Source organism: Hippocampus zosterae, chromosome 16, assembly GCF_025434085.1.
Source record: "Hippocampus zosterae strain Florida chromosome 16, ASM2543408v3, whole genome shotgun sequence".
NCBI classification, from domain to species: domain Eukaryota; kingdom Metazoa; phylum Chordata; class Actinopteri; order Syngnathiformes; family Syngnathidae; genus Hippocampus; species Hippocampus zosterae.
This window is the reverse complement of record NC_067466.1, coordinates 6,489,480-6,509,043: the sequence shown is the minus strand read 5'-3', so window position 1 is coordinate 6,509,043 and position 19,564 is coordinate 6,489,480. Positions and strand designations below refer to the sequence as shown.

At 42.3% G+C, this 19,564-nt stretch overlaps 1 protein-coding gene across 4 annotated transcripts in view; it reads right to left on the bottom strand.

Moving 5' to 3' along the window:
• Positions 1-12,970, bottom strand: part of dscama (Down syndrome cell adhesion molecule a) — a 105,355-nt gene extending 92,385 nt beyond the window's left edge. For 2 of the 4 annotated variants that reach the window (XM_052047722.1, XM_052047721.1), the window contains exon 1: positions 11,895-12,965. In XM_052047722.1, the coding sequence (XP_051903682.1) occupies positions 11,895-11,937 (43 nt within the window). In that variant the 5' untranslated portion in view covers positions 11,938-12,965. Of the gene's footprint in view, positions 1-11,894 lie in introns of all 4 variants that reach the window. The other 2 variants (XM_052047723.1, XM_052047720.1) reach the window with 2 other exon arrangements.
• Positions 12,971-19,564: the final 6,594 nt, after the last annotated feature.

Here is a 19,564-nt window from a genome sequence, read left to right as displayed (position 1 = left end):
CAGGCGCACGAGTCAATGCACCCTGTGATGGTGCTAGTTTCGCGTGACAACGTTAGCTTACAGAATATTTGATGAGAGTGTTTCAAATGTGCGACAACATTTTTGTAGACATTATAATGATTCCTTTTATAGACACAGGACCTCCCTGGTATAAAAGCACAATTTGTTCAATTTTTTGTCAAAGTATAAATAAGCACTGTGCTTTTTTTTAAATCTTCCCTGAATTGTGTGTGCTGAAAACCTTCACTCTGACTATGCCCATCAGTGGCTCCTTCCAAATCTCACAGGCAATTTATTTAGGTAAATGTCCAATCAATACAGCTCCCACTAACACACAACATAAATAGGCCCTTGCATGAGACGGACTGACGTGTTGGGGGCTTTTTGCTCGGCCTGTGTTTACCTCAGCAAATTCATCAACAGTAAATGGTGGTTCATTTTATTTCATACTGCCCTGAATGTTTGACAGTGTTCCTCTCATGGTTCGATCACATCTCCACCCAGCCTCAATATTTTTAAACGTTACAGCTCGGCTAGCTAGCGCGGACCTGAGCGGGTCGGACTTATCTGTGGTGCTGAGGGCATCAAGACATTAAGGGCTACCTCACTGCAGGAAACAAGCACTGAGCCATACTGACAGCTCGTGGCAGGCAATGCAGGTAATTACGGCAGATACCGCCTAGGCAGGGCAGAATGGGGGTTGGGGTCTGAAAAAGAGGAGGGGTGGTTGATCGGGTGGAGGACAGGGCAGGCTCATGATGACAGTGAGCAAGCATCCGCATCGACCCCGGCAGCCCCCTTTCAGACGGCCCCAGACTCACAACTGCCACCCCCTCCGTTTCTGCCCTAAGGCCTTACAGAATATCAAGTAAAGTGAAATGTGGTGAGCTGAGATGTACACATCACAGAACAGGGACTCCTCACTCCCAAATCATCGGCTCCCAATTTGCCCTCATGAATAATTGTTGAGTAGCGCGCTCGGTGCCATGCAGATGCGATGTAAAACCACTGATAGTCTCCTCTAATGTCAACTCTCCAGAGGGCGAGACGAGAGTCATCATCAAGTGGACTAGTTGATGCACGTGAATGCTCATCTCTACTAGCGGTAATGGGAGACGAGAGAGTTCCTACGTACTGGGGACTTTAATGAGTTTTATCACCAAGGTGGAAGGGGGCAAATACTACAAATCATCTCGGGCAGAGGAGGGCAGAGAAATGAAATGATGACTCAAGATTGAAGAGGATAAACTGTGAGTGAGTAAATAAGATCATAGTGATGCCATATGTAGAAAGGTGCAACCAGAGAGGACACACGGGGGGAAAAGAATCCCATGAGATATCGGTAACATGCCATTAATTCATCTGAGGAGAATCAGCATTATACAGCCTTGTGGGACATACATTTAATCTCATTCCAAATCACAACAAAAATCATGATGGCAATCACGTGATGGAGAAGCTCAATTCCATGAGTATCAAAGGACCAGCTCTTTAATTTTCTTGGCCAACCTTCTTCTAAATCGGAGGTCAATCACTGCCACACAAGCGACTTTGTTTTAGTTCAACCGAATGGCTGTAGGTCTCTTACATTGAAATTCTTCTGGTTAGAGAGAAAATGATTGAGGGATGGAAGTGGATCTAAAAGTGGCTGAGATGGGGACATTAAACCCAGCACAAAGGGATGAATCAGATGAATTGAATGAGGAACAGCGTAAAGAACATCTTAAACCTTTCAGAGATAGCGGTCACTCCAGCGGACAGCTTATCATGTTGTCATGTTACATGAAAGGGTTCATGTTGGAGCACTGCATCGACCCTATGAAATACATTGAACAGCAGATTGCAGTTCGCGACTTGGCAGCACTTTTTCCCACCGAAAGTGCTAACTAAATCACGTTTTCATCAATCCCTCACATCACGTTTTCGATAGCATTTCAAGCATAAAGCAAACACCGTCAGACAAATTGCAGCCTTTATCGGGAGGCCTGTCTAAATCTTCATTAAAATGTGTGCGTTAACCCTTTAATGCATCCTGTAACCTGATAACATGGTAAGCTGTCCACTGTAGTGACCTGAAAGGGTTAACACCAAGCCTCTAAAACAACACACACACACACTATAATGTTCATTCTCCTTGTCCGAGGTTATGAAGTAATACACATCCATCCATCCATCTATCTGAACCGCTTTAACCTCACAAGGGTCGCGGGGAGTGCTGGCGCCTATCCCAGTTGTCTTCAGGCGGGTAGGCGGGGACACACCCTGAAACGGTTGCCAGCCAAACGCAGGGCACACAGAAACGAACAACAATCCGCGCTCACACTCACACCGAGGGACAATTTTGAGTGTTCAATCAGCCTGCCATGCATGTTTTTGGAATGTGGGAGGAAACCGGAGTACCCGGGAAAAAACCACCCAGGCAACATGCAAACTCCACACAGGGAGTGCACTGTGAGGTTGACGCGCTAACCACTGGAACACAGGGCCGCTATAAATGAACACTTGTAATAAAAAACAAAACATTTTATCACATAAAATATCGAAATTTGGTTAATCTGTGTTGACACATTTCTTCAAGCTATGATATTCATTGGATTGTATCCCCAATGGCTACCTTGAGTTGTTCATTCGTCACATCCACTGCGGAAAACATGGGACGGTTTTCGTTGGGACAAATTTGGTATATTGCTCACAATACTTGAGGTTATCAGCCTAGGTTTTTGCCAATATTGCTCTTGCATTTGAAATGCCGTTCAATTCGGCATGCATTTTTTAATGCTGGTTCGGAAATTGCGATTCACGCAAGCGACACAAAGAGGTGGAATAAGATGGCAGCTGACAGTGGAGGGCAAATCAAAGTCCTGAGGTTAAATGGGATTGTGGGTCAGATGACTAGACACTCCTACCCCGCACGTGCAGCAATCCTCTTGTGCTTCATAAAAAAATACGCCACACACACATGCACTCGGTGGGTCTCCCTCCTCCCTCTCCCCTGCACGACAGTCCACCATTTTCCTCAACGGTGAGACCACTGCAACGTTAGGAAATTTGAATCCCGACACATTTGAAAAGAATCGATTCTGACCGGTCAAAATTAAAACGTCAAAAGCGCTTCATGATATACGACTAACAACATACATATAACAAGATGAATAATATGAAACATCACCGCACTTTTAAAATTACACACGTCTTAAAATTTGTGATTTGCAGTGTTGCAGATCGATGGTGGCCAAAGCATTTTAAAACCAAATCAATTCGGGGGGGCTTTTACAACCAGCTGTCTCTGCGGCACTATTATAAATTACCCTGAAAGAAAAGCAGTCAACTGAGAATGAGAGTAACAAGCAAAGGCTTACAATATTGCAGTGGTCTGCATTAGCGCTACACTAAAGATGCACACAGAGCAGTGCAAAACCTTTTTTTTTTTCCATTCAGGTTGCTTGCGATTCCACCTTCCCCTCTTCTTCCTCTGGCTGCTGTGTTTAAGACATCCTGTTCGAGGCTCAGCAAACACAGGCAGGCAAAATACACATCAACATATTCAGAGCGCTTAGTGCCCCGGATTAATCAAATTATAATTTAATCATCTGATCAAACAGTAATTAGCATAATCACTTCTGGGCTCGGCCTGATAGAGCGGAGACTGAAGCGAAATGGCGCTGGGGGGCTGGCAACACTAAAATGAAACATTTGCCAGAATGTTTGAAAATGTAGCACGTTTTCCGGCCACAAAACCGAGCCAGATTGTGAATGCTAATCAGTATGATATGGTGAATATTTCAGCATCAGCCACGGGGAAAGAAATTGCTATTTTCGTCTAGTCTTTCTAATTGGTACAAAATTAAGAATATAGATGTATGTTAATGTTAAAAAATACAATTAAAAAAACGGACTGTATGTGTTTTAGTGTTTAACCCATTCATGCACCCTGTAACCTGCTAACATGATAAGCCGGGGGTCGGCAACACGCGGCTCCAGAGTCGCATGCAGCTGTTTAACAACATCTAGTGGCTCCCTGGAGCTTCATAAAAAATGTTTGAAAATGCAAAAAGGTTTTAATAGTAGGCTCATATGGCTCAAATAGATATAATACATGTTGCAGCTCCGAAAAAGGAGAGCTGTGGTGTAGTTTTTTTTAAACGTACACTTTATTTATGCTTTTAACAGTCTCGACAAACAGACACATCTGCGTCCGACTCCGTGCCTTCTCTCTTCTCGGTCGACTCGAGAGGCGTTCAAAGACAGCCTCCGAAAAACAGAAATTAATGATCACTTCACTGACACTAAGAAAAGTGAATTAAAAAAAATCAAGTGAGTAAATTACAAAAATAAATTTGGGGCGTTTGTGAACACACAACAAAGGAATGGATAACATAAACAATTCTGAGACAGTCAAGTCTCCTACATACATACATACATGTGTTTCCTTCATTGTAAGTTTTATAGAAGGCTTTTATTTTTTTGCGGCTTCAGACATATTTGTTGTTGTTTTTTCTTTTTTTTTTTTCTATATGGCTCTTTCAACATTTTGGGTTGCCGACCCCTGTGATAAGCTATCCACTGTAGTAACCGCTGTCCCCGAAAGGGTTAAATAGAAGACACCAATTGTATGATGGGTTAAACTTAGGAATTTAGTGTTATCCTATATATCGTAATAAAAATTTAACTTGCAATCATAAAACTTCACTTTTTGGGGCCGATACAAACAGTTCTAATAAGATTGTCAATATTAGCAAAACCTGAACAAATCTAACATCCGGATCAATTTTGCAATCAGAATTGAAGAGATGACCAACCATGAAACAAAAATCTGCTTTCTAATTTAAGAAGTGCAACAGTGATGATCATTCCAATTCGTTTCCAGAACATATATTTTGTGTTGTTGCATTGCCACTTTATCCTATTACTTTCATGTTCCGCTTTCTGTACATTTCACACATTTTCTAGATAACACAATCAACACCGCAAGCATTTGAAAATCTTGTAATATAACCCAACAAACGCTATCTTGGCCAGCGCTTCACCAGAGCCTTAAGTGCCTCCAAAAAAAATGTTGTTTCTGCATGGTGAACCAGAATGAATTGATATGAATCTGTAAGCATAACACAAGCCGACTCCATATGAGCCTTCTTCCCCCACTCTTCCTCCTCTTTCTGCCTCACTACACATCATCATCTCCTTTAAGCAATGCAGTTGGGGTTAAATGAAACCTTTAACAGTTCAATGTGCAGCCATTAGCATATGCTTGAGTCTACTCTCATCTCGACAGCCAAGTCAAAGCGTAAGCATGTGCAGCGGAGAAACACAAAAATGCTGACATCTAATGACAAACCAAGGTGTGATTTTCAAGTCCAGGAAGATAAACTGTCATATATGTAAATCTTTTAAGTGATTCCAATCTATGTCCAGTCAAGGAGGCCAAAATGTGGTGTGAAAAATGAATGCTAAATGCCACACCATCATGCAGTCAGAACGTGGGAACCCACCTAATCAGTAATGAAAGGGAATAATAATAAAGGGAATACAAAATAGACCTTATACCTGTCGCAAATATGGAATCTTGCATTTCTGAAGTATTTGTTGCGAATCGGATGTAGTAGTAAAATGACTTTGGTCACCAAAAAACCTTGTGCCTTAAGCCTTTCATTCATTCTGGGTCCAGATCACGTCAAGGTCCCACACGGACCCATGGTCAATTTGGTTATATAAAAGAAGTATGCGCGAGGTTATGCGACCATTTGTTTCTCAAATACGCCGCTGTCACATACCGCGCACATAGCTATGAACAGTACAGACCAAACTCTTTTCAACGTACCCCGTTTACATTTTCACCCCGATAACGTTAACGTTTCAAAGTCCCAAATTGAACGTAATTCATTTTTCATTTGCATATTTTGCTTAGAATTATCACCTTGTAACATAAATAATTATAACGACCAGATTTATCTCACAAAATAGTGAAAAGGCCTTCGTGACAACGAATCGTGAGAAGCTAACTGCCGCCGCCTCCTTGCTTATGAGCAAAATGTACAACACGGGATTCCCCTCCGTTGCTTCGCAATGCTACTGATCGACTTATACATTGTTGTACTTCCGGAGGCGTGGCGCGGCGCGGTCCTGAGGACATGACCTGAAAAAAATGTCTGGTCCTCGGATGCAAGTGAAGGCTGAAATTGTCTCTCACTTTCAAAAGGGAGTCTCCCAGATGGAACTAAGGCGTCAACTGATTGAAAGATGATCGTAAACGGCTTGGTGACACGGCACATCCTGAACCGGAGAAGGCACTTTTCATTTGCTGATTGAATGTTTTCAGAGATGAACTAGGAATGCTGCAGTTGTTTGTTTCATGTCTGATAAAATCCTTTTTTTCCTTCATACTACACACACATACCGTATTGGCCCGAATATAAGATGGTGTTTTTTGCATTAAAATAAGACTGAAAAAGTGGGGGTTGTCTTATATTCGGGGTCTATACATTATACACATTCACAACACTAGATGGTGCCAGATATCATTGAAGTGAACGCTGAACTTGACTCCGCAGGCCAAAGTGAACCCCTGTCATGAAGAATAAAAACAAAAATATTGGTAAGAAATAAAAGAGAAGAAAATAATAGAAGAGATAACAGAAAATGGAGCGACGACAATCTGGAGAAAAGTGGGTCGAAGATCGACCAGGTTAACCGGCAGCTGAGGAGAAGTTACGATGTAATTGACATTTGAAAAACCAGAAGCCATTCATTTACGAATGTGATTGCACTTTAGTTTACATATTTAAATGTTCAGATATTAAAATTTGAATGAGGCAAAATAACATGCTTTTTCTCTCAAATATATTGTTATAATCATTTGTTTCAGATGTACTGTAATTATTTTCTGTATAAAAATTAATTTGATGTTCAAAAAGTCTTTTTTCAAACTTGAGTCTTGAAAAAGAAGGGGTCGTCTTATAATCAGGGCCGTCTTATATTCGGGCCAATACGGAAATTGTCATGTTTGTACTGTATGACATGTTCACGTTTTTACATGTATAATTGTACACACTGTATTATACATTGTAGTTGGGGTCCATTTTATCTGAAACAGATTACAACGATTTACTGTCATAATAAACAGATTCGTTATGTCCCTCGAGGTACATTGCAACGAGGTTCGACTGTATTACGGTAGCACTTGTGATCACGAGACCATAATAAACCAATCAAACATTTGTTAACTGGATCAGTGAGATTGAATGTGTGGCATGGCTTGTTCAAAAGTTCAGAAAGTTGACTCAGAAAACACAGTTTTTTAAAGAATGAATGAAAAGACAACACTGCTATTTTTCTCTTACAGACCTGGGCAAAGCATGGCTGTGGTTGATGACCACTGGTGGACATCACGCCTATTGGTGTGGTCGTAAATTTAAAAGACTAACTGGGCCGGGTAATAATGTTATGTACGGATTGGTTGTGTGACCACACGCCATTTAGACTATCCTTGATGAGGGGGCTGTCATATGACAAGTGGCTGACTATTAATTGGCTGCATAGAAGGACTTGGCATTTTCTATTATTCAGTGAGAGACTTGTCAAGAAGAAGTGCTTCTCAGAGCCTAACCATTGGGGATATTCATTCCATGAAACTTTAGTGAGCACGGGCAGACTTTGGTTGTGCGGAAATGCTCTCCCCCCCCCCCCCACCCCCCCGACATGTTAAATATTGACTGCTGGTGAGCAATGTAAAAATTTTCACTTCTGATTCCTCCCTGAGAACTGACATAATGTAACATTAAAGTGAGTGAATGGGGAAGATCAAGAGCATTCCCTACCTTCAAATGGAATAAAATTTACAGTATAACTATATTATGTCACGAGTGGACCCCGCCAATCACGTTTCAGCTCATTAAAATGTATTGAATAGTTAATTCTAGCATTAAAAAAAATTCTCTGTCTCTCTGGTCCGTCAGGACAGTTTGAAAACACATTCGTTTCCCAATGGCCTACATTGTGTTGACTGGTCTGTTGATGTTAATGGGCAACTGAGGAGATGGCTTGTTGCTGTGACTGTGTCAGCCCACCCTGACTCTATGTGAAGTGACAGAGCGCACCAAAAGACACCACGCCACACAGACCTCGTTTCCCACTGGCCCTAATACGACCTCGACTACGTTACGTTGTTTTGTCTGATTGTAATTGGGTTAGTTAAAACAGTGCCACGATGCCACCTTTGTACTTGTCAAATTGTCAAGATCGGGCAGTCACCCTCACGTAATCCATTTTATGTTTGAATATAATGGTTAGTGTGATTCGAAGCCTGGATTAAATTTCTTGGTGACGTTACATTTGCTAGCAGGCATTTTGTTGGTTCTGTTGGTTCATACCATCTGCAACTAATATGAACCACAACACAAGGATACCCCGTTGGTTTCTGTCATACTGCTATAGAAGTCAACCCAATTTTTCTAGCAATGTTGTCATAGCGTGGACTTTGGACTTATTGGTAGACAGGCCAAGCACGAGTCGTTTAGCTTGTTAGCAAGTTAGTCTTCAATCACCGCCTGTTCTTAGCTGCCTCCCAGTGTTACTGTGGGAATTAAAATGACAAGAGTCCATAAAGTGAACCACAATATGAAGGGGTCTAATTATTTTAACGGATGTCTTGTTCAAATGGGAGAAATTCTTTTTTTTTTGTTTGTTTGTTTGTTTGTTACTGTGTTAGACACTCTTTCAAATTTTAATTTAACATCACCAGAATCAGTCGGCTATGATTGACCGGGACGAAACACACCCAACGTGTTCAAAGATAACTCAAAGAAATGCATTTATGTCGCCTGAAATATGGAGGAATGATTGATCCGGTTGTCACAAACGCTTGTTGAAGAGTTAACCCTTTCAGGGGCAACAGTCACGACAATTGACAACTTATCATGTTATCAGGTTAAAGGGTGCATGAAAAGGTTAAAGTGACCAATCGCTGAAAATGCTTGTGGAAATAAAAATAGGAATAAATCTAAAGAGGCCCGATAAAAGAAGCGTATTTTGTATTTACGAACTTTATCATCTTCGACTCTAACACAATGTCCATGTCATTCATCCATCACATTTAACATTCTCCAATATGCAAACTGCAGTTGCATGTTTGCCGTCCGTAATTGTTGCTCAATGAGGCTTTTATGTCAGATTGCTTGGCGAAAACTTTGTTGATCAAACAAGTAGATTTTCTGCAGCAGCCCTGACTAGCCTGGACTGAACCGAAAAAGAGTGTCCTCGTGTATTTACACAGCTTATTAGCCCACCATTGAGCATATATTGTACCCCAAGGCTCAGTTGGCGAAAAACATTATGCCAAATACCCAATTTCATTCCTTCATAAATGGAAAACAGAGCTGATCTTTGATTTAACTCTTAATAGGCACGGTTTCAAGAGCAGTTTAAAAGCTCAAGCACCATTAAATAGAACTCCCTGGCATTTTTTTTTCTTTTTTACTCTCAGCGATGGTGAATGTTTCATCACTCGCAAATGTGGCCTCAAATAGACAGTTCAGAGCAAAATGGAGTTCGCACAGTAGGCGATATTCATAAATGACCACTTCAGAGCTGAGATGCAAATCGGTGGGTTGAAACTCCAATATTTCAAATATGTGTCCCACTAACAGGCAATGTAAATTTCAGTCACTGACATTTAGAATCTTTATTCCTCATTAGTCACAAGTAACCAAATATTGAAGCAATGCATCTGGTATTTATCTTAAAATTGTAAAAAAAATAAAAAAAAATAAATACCTCCTCCATATTAGGAAAATGAAACATATAAAGGAAGCATTCTGAGGGCCAACTGAATACAGTGTAGTGTTAGGGGAGCCCAAAAGCTCCACTGCAGTGGACTCATTAAAGCAGGTCTCCATAGAGACAACCTCAGCATCCTGCACGAGAGCACTCCCTTAAAAGCCTTTATTTCCTCCTCGTCCAAAATGAAAGACAGAGGACGTTTCCAAATCAGCATGATTGAGATTAGTCCCAATGGAAACTATTCAGACCGATGTTTGTCTTTTCATTCCTTTTATATATGCAACGGAGAGGAAAAGGTGCTAATGTCTTGTAAGAACAACTACTGCCCTTTTATTCAGGCTGCACTCAGATAATAAGGTAAACTGGGGGTGGAAGGGTGTGGGGGGGGAGCAACCAATTCCACATTATACACTTACAAATGATATTTTAATCACTAAATAACAGCGAGAGGTTGCTGCCAAATGAATTGTGTTTGTCGATACGAATGTCGCAGCATCCTGTGCATGCGGCGCCCATCACCAAGTGCTGCTGCTGCCATTCAAAGTTTCCATGTAGATGTCTCTAGCAGCAGCCATTTTGCAACGCTCATGCCTAAACTAAAGACTGGGAGGGGGGGAAAAAAAAAGCCAATCGCAAGCAGTGTCCATCACGCTCATATCAAACAGATTTTAGCATAGTCCACGTGTCAGATTGAAAATGACCAACGGTCTCTTGACCATATCTCCTCGCTTGCAATCGAAATTGAATCTATGTTACACCACAGCCGATGCATATCCTCCCTTCTACACGAAGAATAACAACTGCAGACAATTTTGCTTTCAGCGTCGACACAAAATGGTTTTCCAAGAACGTGCTTCACGCGGCGCCCTTAATTTCTAATCCGCACTTTTCCTAAAACACCTTCCGGTGCCCCAATTTTCTTTCAAAGACAATTTCTGCCCAACTCCAACATGCTCTCGTTGTATTCCCTACCCTAAAGCCCCTTGTCCTCCTCGTCACCCCCCCTTCTTCACACACCCTTCGTGGATTCGCCATTAAATAAAATCCTTCGTCCTCCGCCAGTGAAAAACAGAGCTACTAGTTCTCAATTCCATATGAATGAAAGGATTCACTTTTGAGAGATCCAATTTCATTTTTATACAATGTGGACTTAGACACCGGTGATAAGTGCTTGTCCTTTTTTTTTTTTTTTTTCCCAATCCCAAATGCCTCCATGTCTGTGCTCTAATATGGCGGGTGCAATGGAAGAGGAGAAAAAAAAGCCCTAGCTATCCTATAATCCTTTTTCTCGAAGACATCCGAACAAAAAGGCCACAACGTGTGCATGATGATGAATTTCATTGACAAAATGATTAACATCATTCATAACAGGTGCATGCATTTTCAAATTCCTTAATTTTAAAATTGCTAACTGGTCAACCCAACGCACAGCTAATTTGCAATGGTTTCCAATTTAAATGAATGAGTAATTTTTCATTTCTTTTACACGTTAGCTTTAAAAGTCATCAGACAAAATGGTTCTACAGATACAACGATTGCTCGTAAAAATCGATTATGTATTTTCACGTGCAATGCTGTGTAAGTTAATGCTTGTTTTGGTTTCTGTTTGAAATAAACCGACTGAGGCCTAGCGCCGTTTAATTACAAAAAGACAAATGATCAGTTTTCATACTGAGACAGAGAAGGTCAATAATAAAGAGATATTTTTCTAACGGCAAAAATGTACTCAAGTGTCATGGGGAGGGGTGGTCAATCAATATTAACACATTAATATGTCGATCCTATGTTACAATGTATGCTGCACCCATTGTTGCACATATAAAAGCCCCTACTTTCTTGCCTTATACATTTCTCAATCAATTTGATAAAAGGATGTGAAAAGGGTGCAAATACATAAAAAGTCAACGTTTTTACACTTGAAGGTTAATGTAGATGAACCCTCTTTAAACGGCCCAGTGCCTGAGACTGAACATAGCAACAGCCTCCCCCCCAAAATGAAGATAAAAGACTATCTGGAAATGCCTTGAAAGCAAGTGGACTGATTACTCTAGTACCTGTACATGTGTTAGCCTAAACTAAATTCCGAAGTGTGCAAAAAATATATACATCTCAACACTTACCATTCAAGATGCACTGGGAAAAGATAAGTGCCAATATCCACATGCCCCGCTCCGTTCAATATCCAAGCTTAGGCTTTTTTTCTGCTGCTTTCCTCGCACTCCTTCTCCTGAAATGTACTTTATTTCTTCAACAAGTCATTTGTAATGAATGAAGGGGGCACGCGTGCATTTCTTCTCGACTCCGAATCTTGTGCTGACTCTCGCACACAATCCAGGGATGAAGAGGAGGAGGTTTGGAGCCTCTTCCTTGCAGTTGATTGTCTTGTGGTGCAAAGGGAGGCAGCCTAGTATCTGATCCACAAGTATTGCGTTTGGAGTGCGAGCGGAGGTGGAACCGCGCGGGGCCTCAGCAGCGCAGCCGTACCTCCGTCTCGGACCTCTGCGTGTAGAACATGTGAGGGAGCCCGCCTCCGTGCGCTCCGGCCCAGGTGAGAGGTTCCGCCGCGGCTGCTGACTCTGACGCTGAAGGCGCATAGAAGAAAGTGGCTGCGCGCAAACCCGGGCTCCACAATCCAAGGACCCCCCCAAAATTAAAAAAAAAAAGAACGAAAGAAAGAAAGAAAGAAAGAAAACAACACAAAAGGGGGAAAAAAACAACAAATAAGCACAAACGTACAAATCTGAATGAAAGAGGAAAATGCGTCTCCGCGAGAGGATTGGGGCCAATTTGCGTAAAAGTGCGCACGCCGATAATCGTTAGCTGCGTCGGGAAGTCATTCTCTCTTCGCCACCTCTCTCCATCCGGCGAGCAACAAGCACACGCATCTTTCCTCCACAGAAACCCGCACACACAAACTGCGCACACTGGTCCCTGCGCCTACTCCAACCTGCCCTGCCTTGCACAAGTGTGGGATAAACCCTCTCCTTTCCTTTCCGCAGAGGCGTCCTCCCTCTCCCATTGCCTTAAAGGTGCACGCTGTGAGTGGGTGGGTGGAGGGAGCACAAGCTGAGCCTCAGAGGGAGCCTTGAAACTCCATCTTTGTCTTTTGCTTTAACGCTGATGAAGGTGGCCCGTGAATATAGAATAAAAGGGCATTAGCGTGGGAGATTTAGCTCTTTGCAGGACACTCTTTGTTGGTTTTGCGGTTGGGTAGCAGGCTAGAGAGGAGGATGATTCTGTGGAGGCAGGGCGGGGGGTAGTGAGAGGTGGAGAGAGGGAGAGGCCAGGCTTCACCTGACTAGTTTAGACGTTAGGTGGAGGCGACATGATAATTTGCCTTAATTGGCAGAGATCAAAATCTGTCTTTAAATGTGATTTCTGCAGAAATAACGAGTTCACCATGCAGGATTGATGTACCCCACCATCCACCACGCCTACGGGCACAACGCCATTCATTAATTGACTTTGACAAATATAAGCAGAAAAACAGCACATGCACTTAAGCACCAGGTGGCATCAACATTACCCCCTGCAGGGTTTGAAAGCTTCAGTTCATGTTGTCAAGATCAAGTTGATTTTTTTTCTGTTTTCCATACACTACAAGTTTTCGGAAAACTCTCATCAGGGTATACACGTTCTTAAAACTTGGGAAATGCTCAGAAATGTTGTGTTTTAACAACGGGAATAGTACTTAATTTATTTTATTTTTTTTAATCATCACACCAGGTCTTTACTTTAAAAAATGTGACACTGTTATTTCATCACAATTTTGACTCATTTTAGGATCATGCGAATAAAGTGACTTGCACAAATTTGTAAGGTTAGATTATTTTACATTTTTATTAACAGTAGAAATTGTCACAATACTGCAGTTTTGTACTGTATTTAAACTGAAAAAAAATTATTCCATTTTATTTTTTGTCTTGTGGTGGTACACAATAGAATCACCTGCATTTCAACACATTTTTAAGGAGAAGGACAATCTTGTTAGAAAATGTATCTGAATTGTGATTATTTTATTTCTTCCAAATACTTCAGGGGGGGGGGGGGGGGAAATTGAGTAAATTCAACACGCCATTTTTTTCAGTGTACATCGGCTGATTTACGTAATTGTTTGCATTGGCAGACAACAGTGATGCTTTTCAACAAACTTTGAGGACATTTAGCAGAATGAAGTGATCTTTTCCAAAATGCAAGATTCCATTAAGAATAACTCATATTGGAATTGAAAATAGAAGTATTGTGTTTGAACATTCACTGTCAAATGATATAATATACAAGAATTTAACAATCAATGTATGTATAATGTATGGATTATACATTTTATTTGATATGATTTTGTAGGGCCTACAAATGCAATGCCTCCTGCTGCCATGAGGCTGAATTTCGCATGGCCCATTTATCTTCAAATACTCTCACGGGCTAAGCGGTCTTTAAGCTTGCACCCGAATGCAGAGTCTGTCTCTCAGACTTAACATCCGCATCAAACCCGCACATGAACATGATCTGCACTAGAAATACAGGATCTGACTCTCGCTAACCTCACTCATTTGCAAAGCTTGTGTTGGCAAAGTAAAAGCAAATGTTTATTAATTGCTTCAGTTAGGGGAAATTGTTTGCACATCTTCCTTCTTTTCAGAAGATCTGAACTCCAATTTCTGTTGGAACTTCTCTGTGTGGAATTTGCATGATCTCGTCATGTTTAGGGAGTTCTGGTAATTCAACACTCTAAATTGCCTTCAGATGTGAATGTGAGCCACTGGTGTTACTGCAGTTGAATTATGAATCGCAGTTCCACAATGTGGCCACATGGTAATTTATATCCCATTAAATGCACATAAACTTACACATATACACACACACACACACACACAAGTGAATGAGAGTGCCCTCTCATTCATTTGAATGGACACGACAAGGTACACACCTCTTGATCAAATTTTTACCACAAGCCTTACAATTTTATCCATTGGTACAGGACATATTAAACTGTAAATATGTGTTAAGTATTGGTGTAAAACAAAGTTGATGTGTACTCTATATACTGTAGTTTTCTGACTTGGTGGTGGCCGGCTGTCTCTCGTTTGCTTCAAACTAGGAAATGGAGTTCCTTGTCACATCACTTAAAGAAATGTCAACATCTGTCGGCCAATTAGATAACAGTGATGTCACAGCCCTCCTTGACCTACGTTCTAGAACAGGGGTTGGCAATTAGTTTGACAGATGGTCAAAGTCAACTTTGTCTATTTTAGTTTTAATGTATTGACAAAGAGCATGTTGTTTTGTTCCAATCACAATTGCTATTTCTACGGTTGAGGTCACCAAAGGTAGTTAAAAAGCTCCTCGGCGGCATGGCCCATGGGGTGGAGGAGATCTGCCCAGAATTCCTAAAGCCTCTGGATGTTGTGCGGGTGTCCTCGTTTACACAACCCTGCAACATTGCATGAACATTGGGGACAGTGCCTCTGAATCGGCAGACCGAGGTGGTGGTTTCCTTTTTTTAAAAATGAGGCGACCAGAGTGTGTGTGTCTAAGAGGTGCTTGAATCTCAGATTCAGGAGGAGCAGTATGGTTTTCGTCCTGGCCGTGGAACAGTGGACCAATTTTCCACTCTCATTAGGATACTTGAGGGTGTCATGATTTGGTTTGGGACCAACAGGTGGCACTGTAGGGCTCCCCGTGCAGTTGCACACCTGTTGGTCCCATTATGTAATTATGAGTTGTATAAAAGGACTCCCGCCCAAACACTCAGTGTCGGGTCATTGTTGCTTTTTGCTGCTGTCATGTTTGTATGTGGCTGTTGGTATGCTACTGTCATGTTTGTTTCAGGCATTTTTTGTTTGATACTTTGGACTTTCTGTGTTTTGGATTTAGTTTTCTTTGTTTTAAATACAATTCTTCAGATACACCCTGCTCCTCCCTCCTGCCTGCTTTTTGGGGTCCACCACCACCTCGCAATGTGACAGAATGACCCGACCACCTGGACCCCGCAGGCAGCGCTGGTGATGCGGCTGTCCTGTTTTCGTCTCGTCAAGCCACGTCTGCGGTGGACCGAGCCCCGTCCACGCGCGTCCACGTTGAGCCGAGGCTCGTCACGTGTCTGTTCGAGCGGCTTCACGTCCACGCCCACGTCAGGCCGAGCCCGTTCACGTCCGGCTGTCCCATGTCCCCTGCAACGTCGAACTCCTTCCACGTCAGGTCAAGCCCAGCCAAAGGGTTGCAGTTGCTTCTTGTTCCTGTTCCCTGGCGAGGCGATGGTCGCCGTCGCTTTTGTTCCTGTTCTCCGGCGAGGCAAGGGTTGCCAATCGCTTCTTGTTCCTGGTCTTCGGCGAGGCGAAGGTCGCCGTCGCTTTTGTTCCTGTTCTCCAGCAAGGCAAGGGTTGCCGTCGCTTTTAGTTCCTGTTCCCCGGCGGGGCAAGCCTTTGGACAACTTTGGGACATGTTTTTGTTATTGAGAGTTTTTAGTTTCTGCCATGGTTTTTGTTTGTTACTTTGGATTTGTTTTGTTCTCATGACTTTGTTTTGGATCTAGTTTCCTATGTTTTATCAATACACTTCTTCAAATACACCCTACTCCTACCTCTTGCCTGCTTTTTGGGGTCCACCACCACCTTGCAACGTGACAGAGGGTGCATGGGAATTCAGACAACCAGTCATCATGATTTTGTGGACTTGGAGATGGCATTCGAACATGTACCCTGGGGATTTTGATGTTGGATGTTCCCTGAATATGCGTGTATCGAGTATGGGGAATTTGATCGCTGTATGATTGGTGTCAGAGTTGGGCCAGCATTGCAGTTAGTCAAATTATTTTCCAACAATGGTTGGACTCTGCGAAGGCTGCCCTTTGTCACCGATGCTGTTCATAACTTTTAGGGACAGAATTCTTGCCATAGTTTGGTGGTCTCAATATTACATTGCTGCTTTTTGCAGGTAATGTGGTACTGTTCTTCAAACTGCAATCTTCAACTGTTACCGGAGCGGTTCGCAGCCGAGTGTGTAGCGGGTGGAATGAAGATCAACAGCTCCAATCTGAGACGATGGTCTTATAAAGGGAGGAGTACCCTCCCAAGGTTTGGGATGAGATTCTGCCCCAAGTAGAAGAGTTCAACTATCTTGGGTTCTTGTTCACGAGTGAGGGGGTCGAGTGATAGATCAACAGGCAATCAGTGCAGCGTCTGCAGTGCCTGAAAGGCAAAGCACTCTATTTATATTTCCACCTTCATCTATGGCTACAGTCTATGGGTCATGATCGAAAGAATCAGATCCGGGATACAAATGGCCAAAATAAGCTTCTACCCTGGGGTGTCTGGGCTCTCCCTTAAAGATACGATGAAAAGCTTGGCCATTTAGGAGGGACTCGGAGTCGAGCTGCTGCTCATCCACATTGATAGAAACCAGATGAAGTGGCCCAGGTATTTTGCCAGAATGCCACCTGGACATCTCCCGATGGGAGGAGGCCCAGAGGACAACCAAGAATACACTTGAGAGATTATGTCTCCCATCTGACTTGGGAATGCCTCATGGTTCCCCATGAGGACCTGGACGATGTGGCTGTGGAGAGGAAAATCTCGGCTTCGCTGCCTAAACTGCTGCCCCTGCGACCCGACCTCAGATTAAGCGATAGAGAATGAATTATCGGTAATGAAAAAAAAAATCATTCCATTCTTGACATTCTTTAAAAGCTGCATTTTGTTCCAAAACAAACATTAAGACAAAAACAGTTAAGTAGTTGCATGGAAACTGATCCATTTCCTTGTCTGTCCTTTTCAATCTTAATTCCTTTGTTGTCTTGTTATCTGGTCATCTGAACATATGGTAAATCCGTCTTCCATGGGTTTGTCCCACCACACAGTTTGGCTTCAAGGATTGGATTAAAATCATTGCCTGCATAGTCCTACATGGCGAAGACTCTATTGTTCTAATCCTTCTTTAACACTATGAAATGTTGTAAGGTTATGACCAAATCACAACTATTATCCTCCCCAATCCCTTTGGTATTTAAACAGTCACATTTATCAAGATGATTTAACATATCACAGATATAGCAGATGAGTAAAATACAGTATATATTGCTTTAAAGCAATTACAAAATAAAAACTTTATCATCCAAAAACCTACAGTGCATTCAATTACACTGAAAACCATATTTTGCTGCAAAATCTTTCCTGTATTAGGCCTTGACTTCCAATTGGTTCGTGTCAGGAGGTTAGGGCATAATATTGTTTGTATTACAGCATATGTTATACTTTCTACTAATTGCGGCATGTTAAGCCGCTTTTCCATTTCAGGTTCCAGAGCAGCTTGGGCCCGCACCGCACTGACCTCTCTTCGCCTGGCCTCTGTTGCTTGTCCATTATAAACAGGCACCAGTCCAATTGGGCGGGATCAAATTAACTGTGCAGGCTCCCTCCACTGCACCCTCACAGTATGCGAGGTTCTGCCATTAGACTGCACAAGTGGGGAACCACATCATCTGCAAAATCCAGTGACAACATACTAAAACCACCAAACCAGATACACTTTGGCTTTGCCTACCAATTCCGACCATAAAAATTATGACGCAAATCTGTGATAGACAGCAGCCTTGATATTGTCCACCCCATGCTCTGACACCTGTCTTACCAGGACCAATAAGATCGTATCAGAGTTCGTCATACTCACAGAGCACCCACCAAAGCACCCTCTGACGGGCATGGTCGAATACATTTTCCACAAAAGACCCCAGAACCCTACCTAGGGTGTAGAACTAGGCCATAGCCTGAACGAGAACCCAGAGTCTCCTGACCTTGCTTCTTCGTTGGAAAGTATGTGGATGGAATTGAGGAAGTCTTTGAAGTATTCTCCCCACTGACATAAAACCACATATGTAAAACACAAGGCTCAAGAGTCAGATCGGGGCCACCGCATCATTTTATGTGGCACGCGAAAGGAAATCATGTGTCTACTTCCTTTGTCCTTGCTAAAAATCTATCCCAAAATTGTCAAATTATCCATCTATCCATTTTCAACGCCGCTTATCATGAACAGGGTCGCGGGGAGTTGCAGGAGCCTATCCCAAATGACCTCGGAGAAGGCAGACTACTCCGTGAACTGATCGGCAGTCAGTTGCAGGGCACATGTAGAGACAAACAACCATTCACACCCACACCGTCACTGAGCGGGAACCGATGCCACGTGGCCCGCACACAAGTCTGGCGAGTGAAGCACTAAACCATCAGCAACTGTCACATTGTAATGTTGAGATTTTCAATGTTTGACTTTTGATTTCAAAATTAGTAAACCATCAATTTGTTGTGCATACAGTATGTAATATGATGAGATGATTAAACATTTATTTGGTTTCAACCTCGTTATGGCCAAACCAGGGGAAATTTCTCAATCCTTTTATTTCCAGTAGACTTGATTACGGTCTTTATACCGGACTGGAGAGTATAAAACAGCTGCAGCTCATTAAGAAATTCTACGGCTCGGGTTCTAACCGGAGCAAAGAATTCAGAACATATTACTCCAGTACTAAAAACTTTGCTTTTTTTCTCCATACCTTTGTAATCACACAATTTTTCTATGCTCGAAGGTTGTGGTTTGGGCAAAGAGACTTTTTTTTTGCTATTGTAATCAATATTAAAATATTGTCTGATTTGTGATTTACCAGCCACTGGTGAATACACATATAGCATTCCTCCATTTAATGGAAGGGCATTATTTTCTTGTGCCTGTCACTATATGCAGCTGGAATAGCTAGATCAAAGAGCTCACTTGACGATGACACAATGCGTCCCTGAGAGCA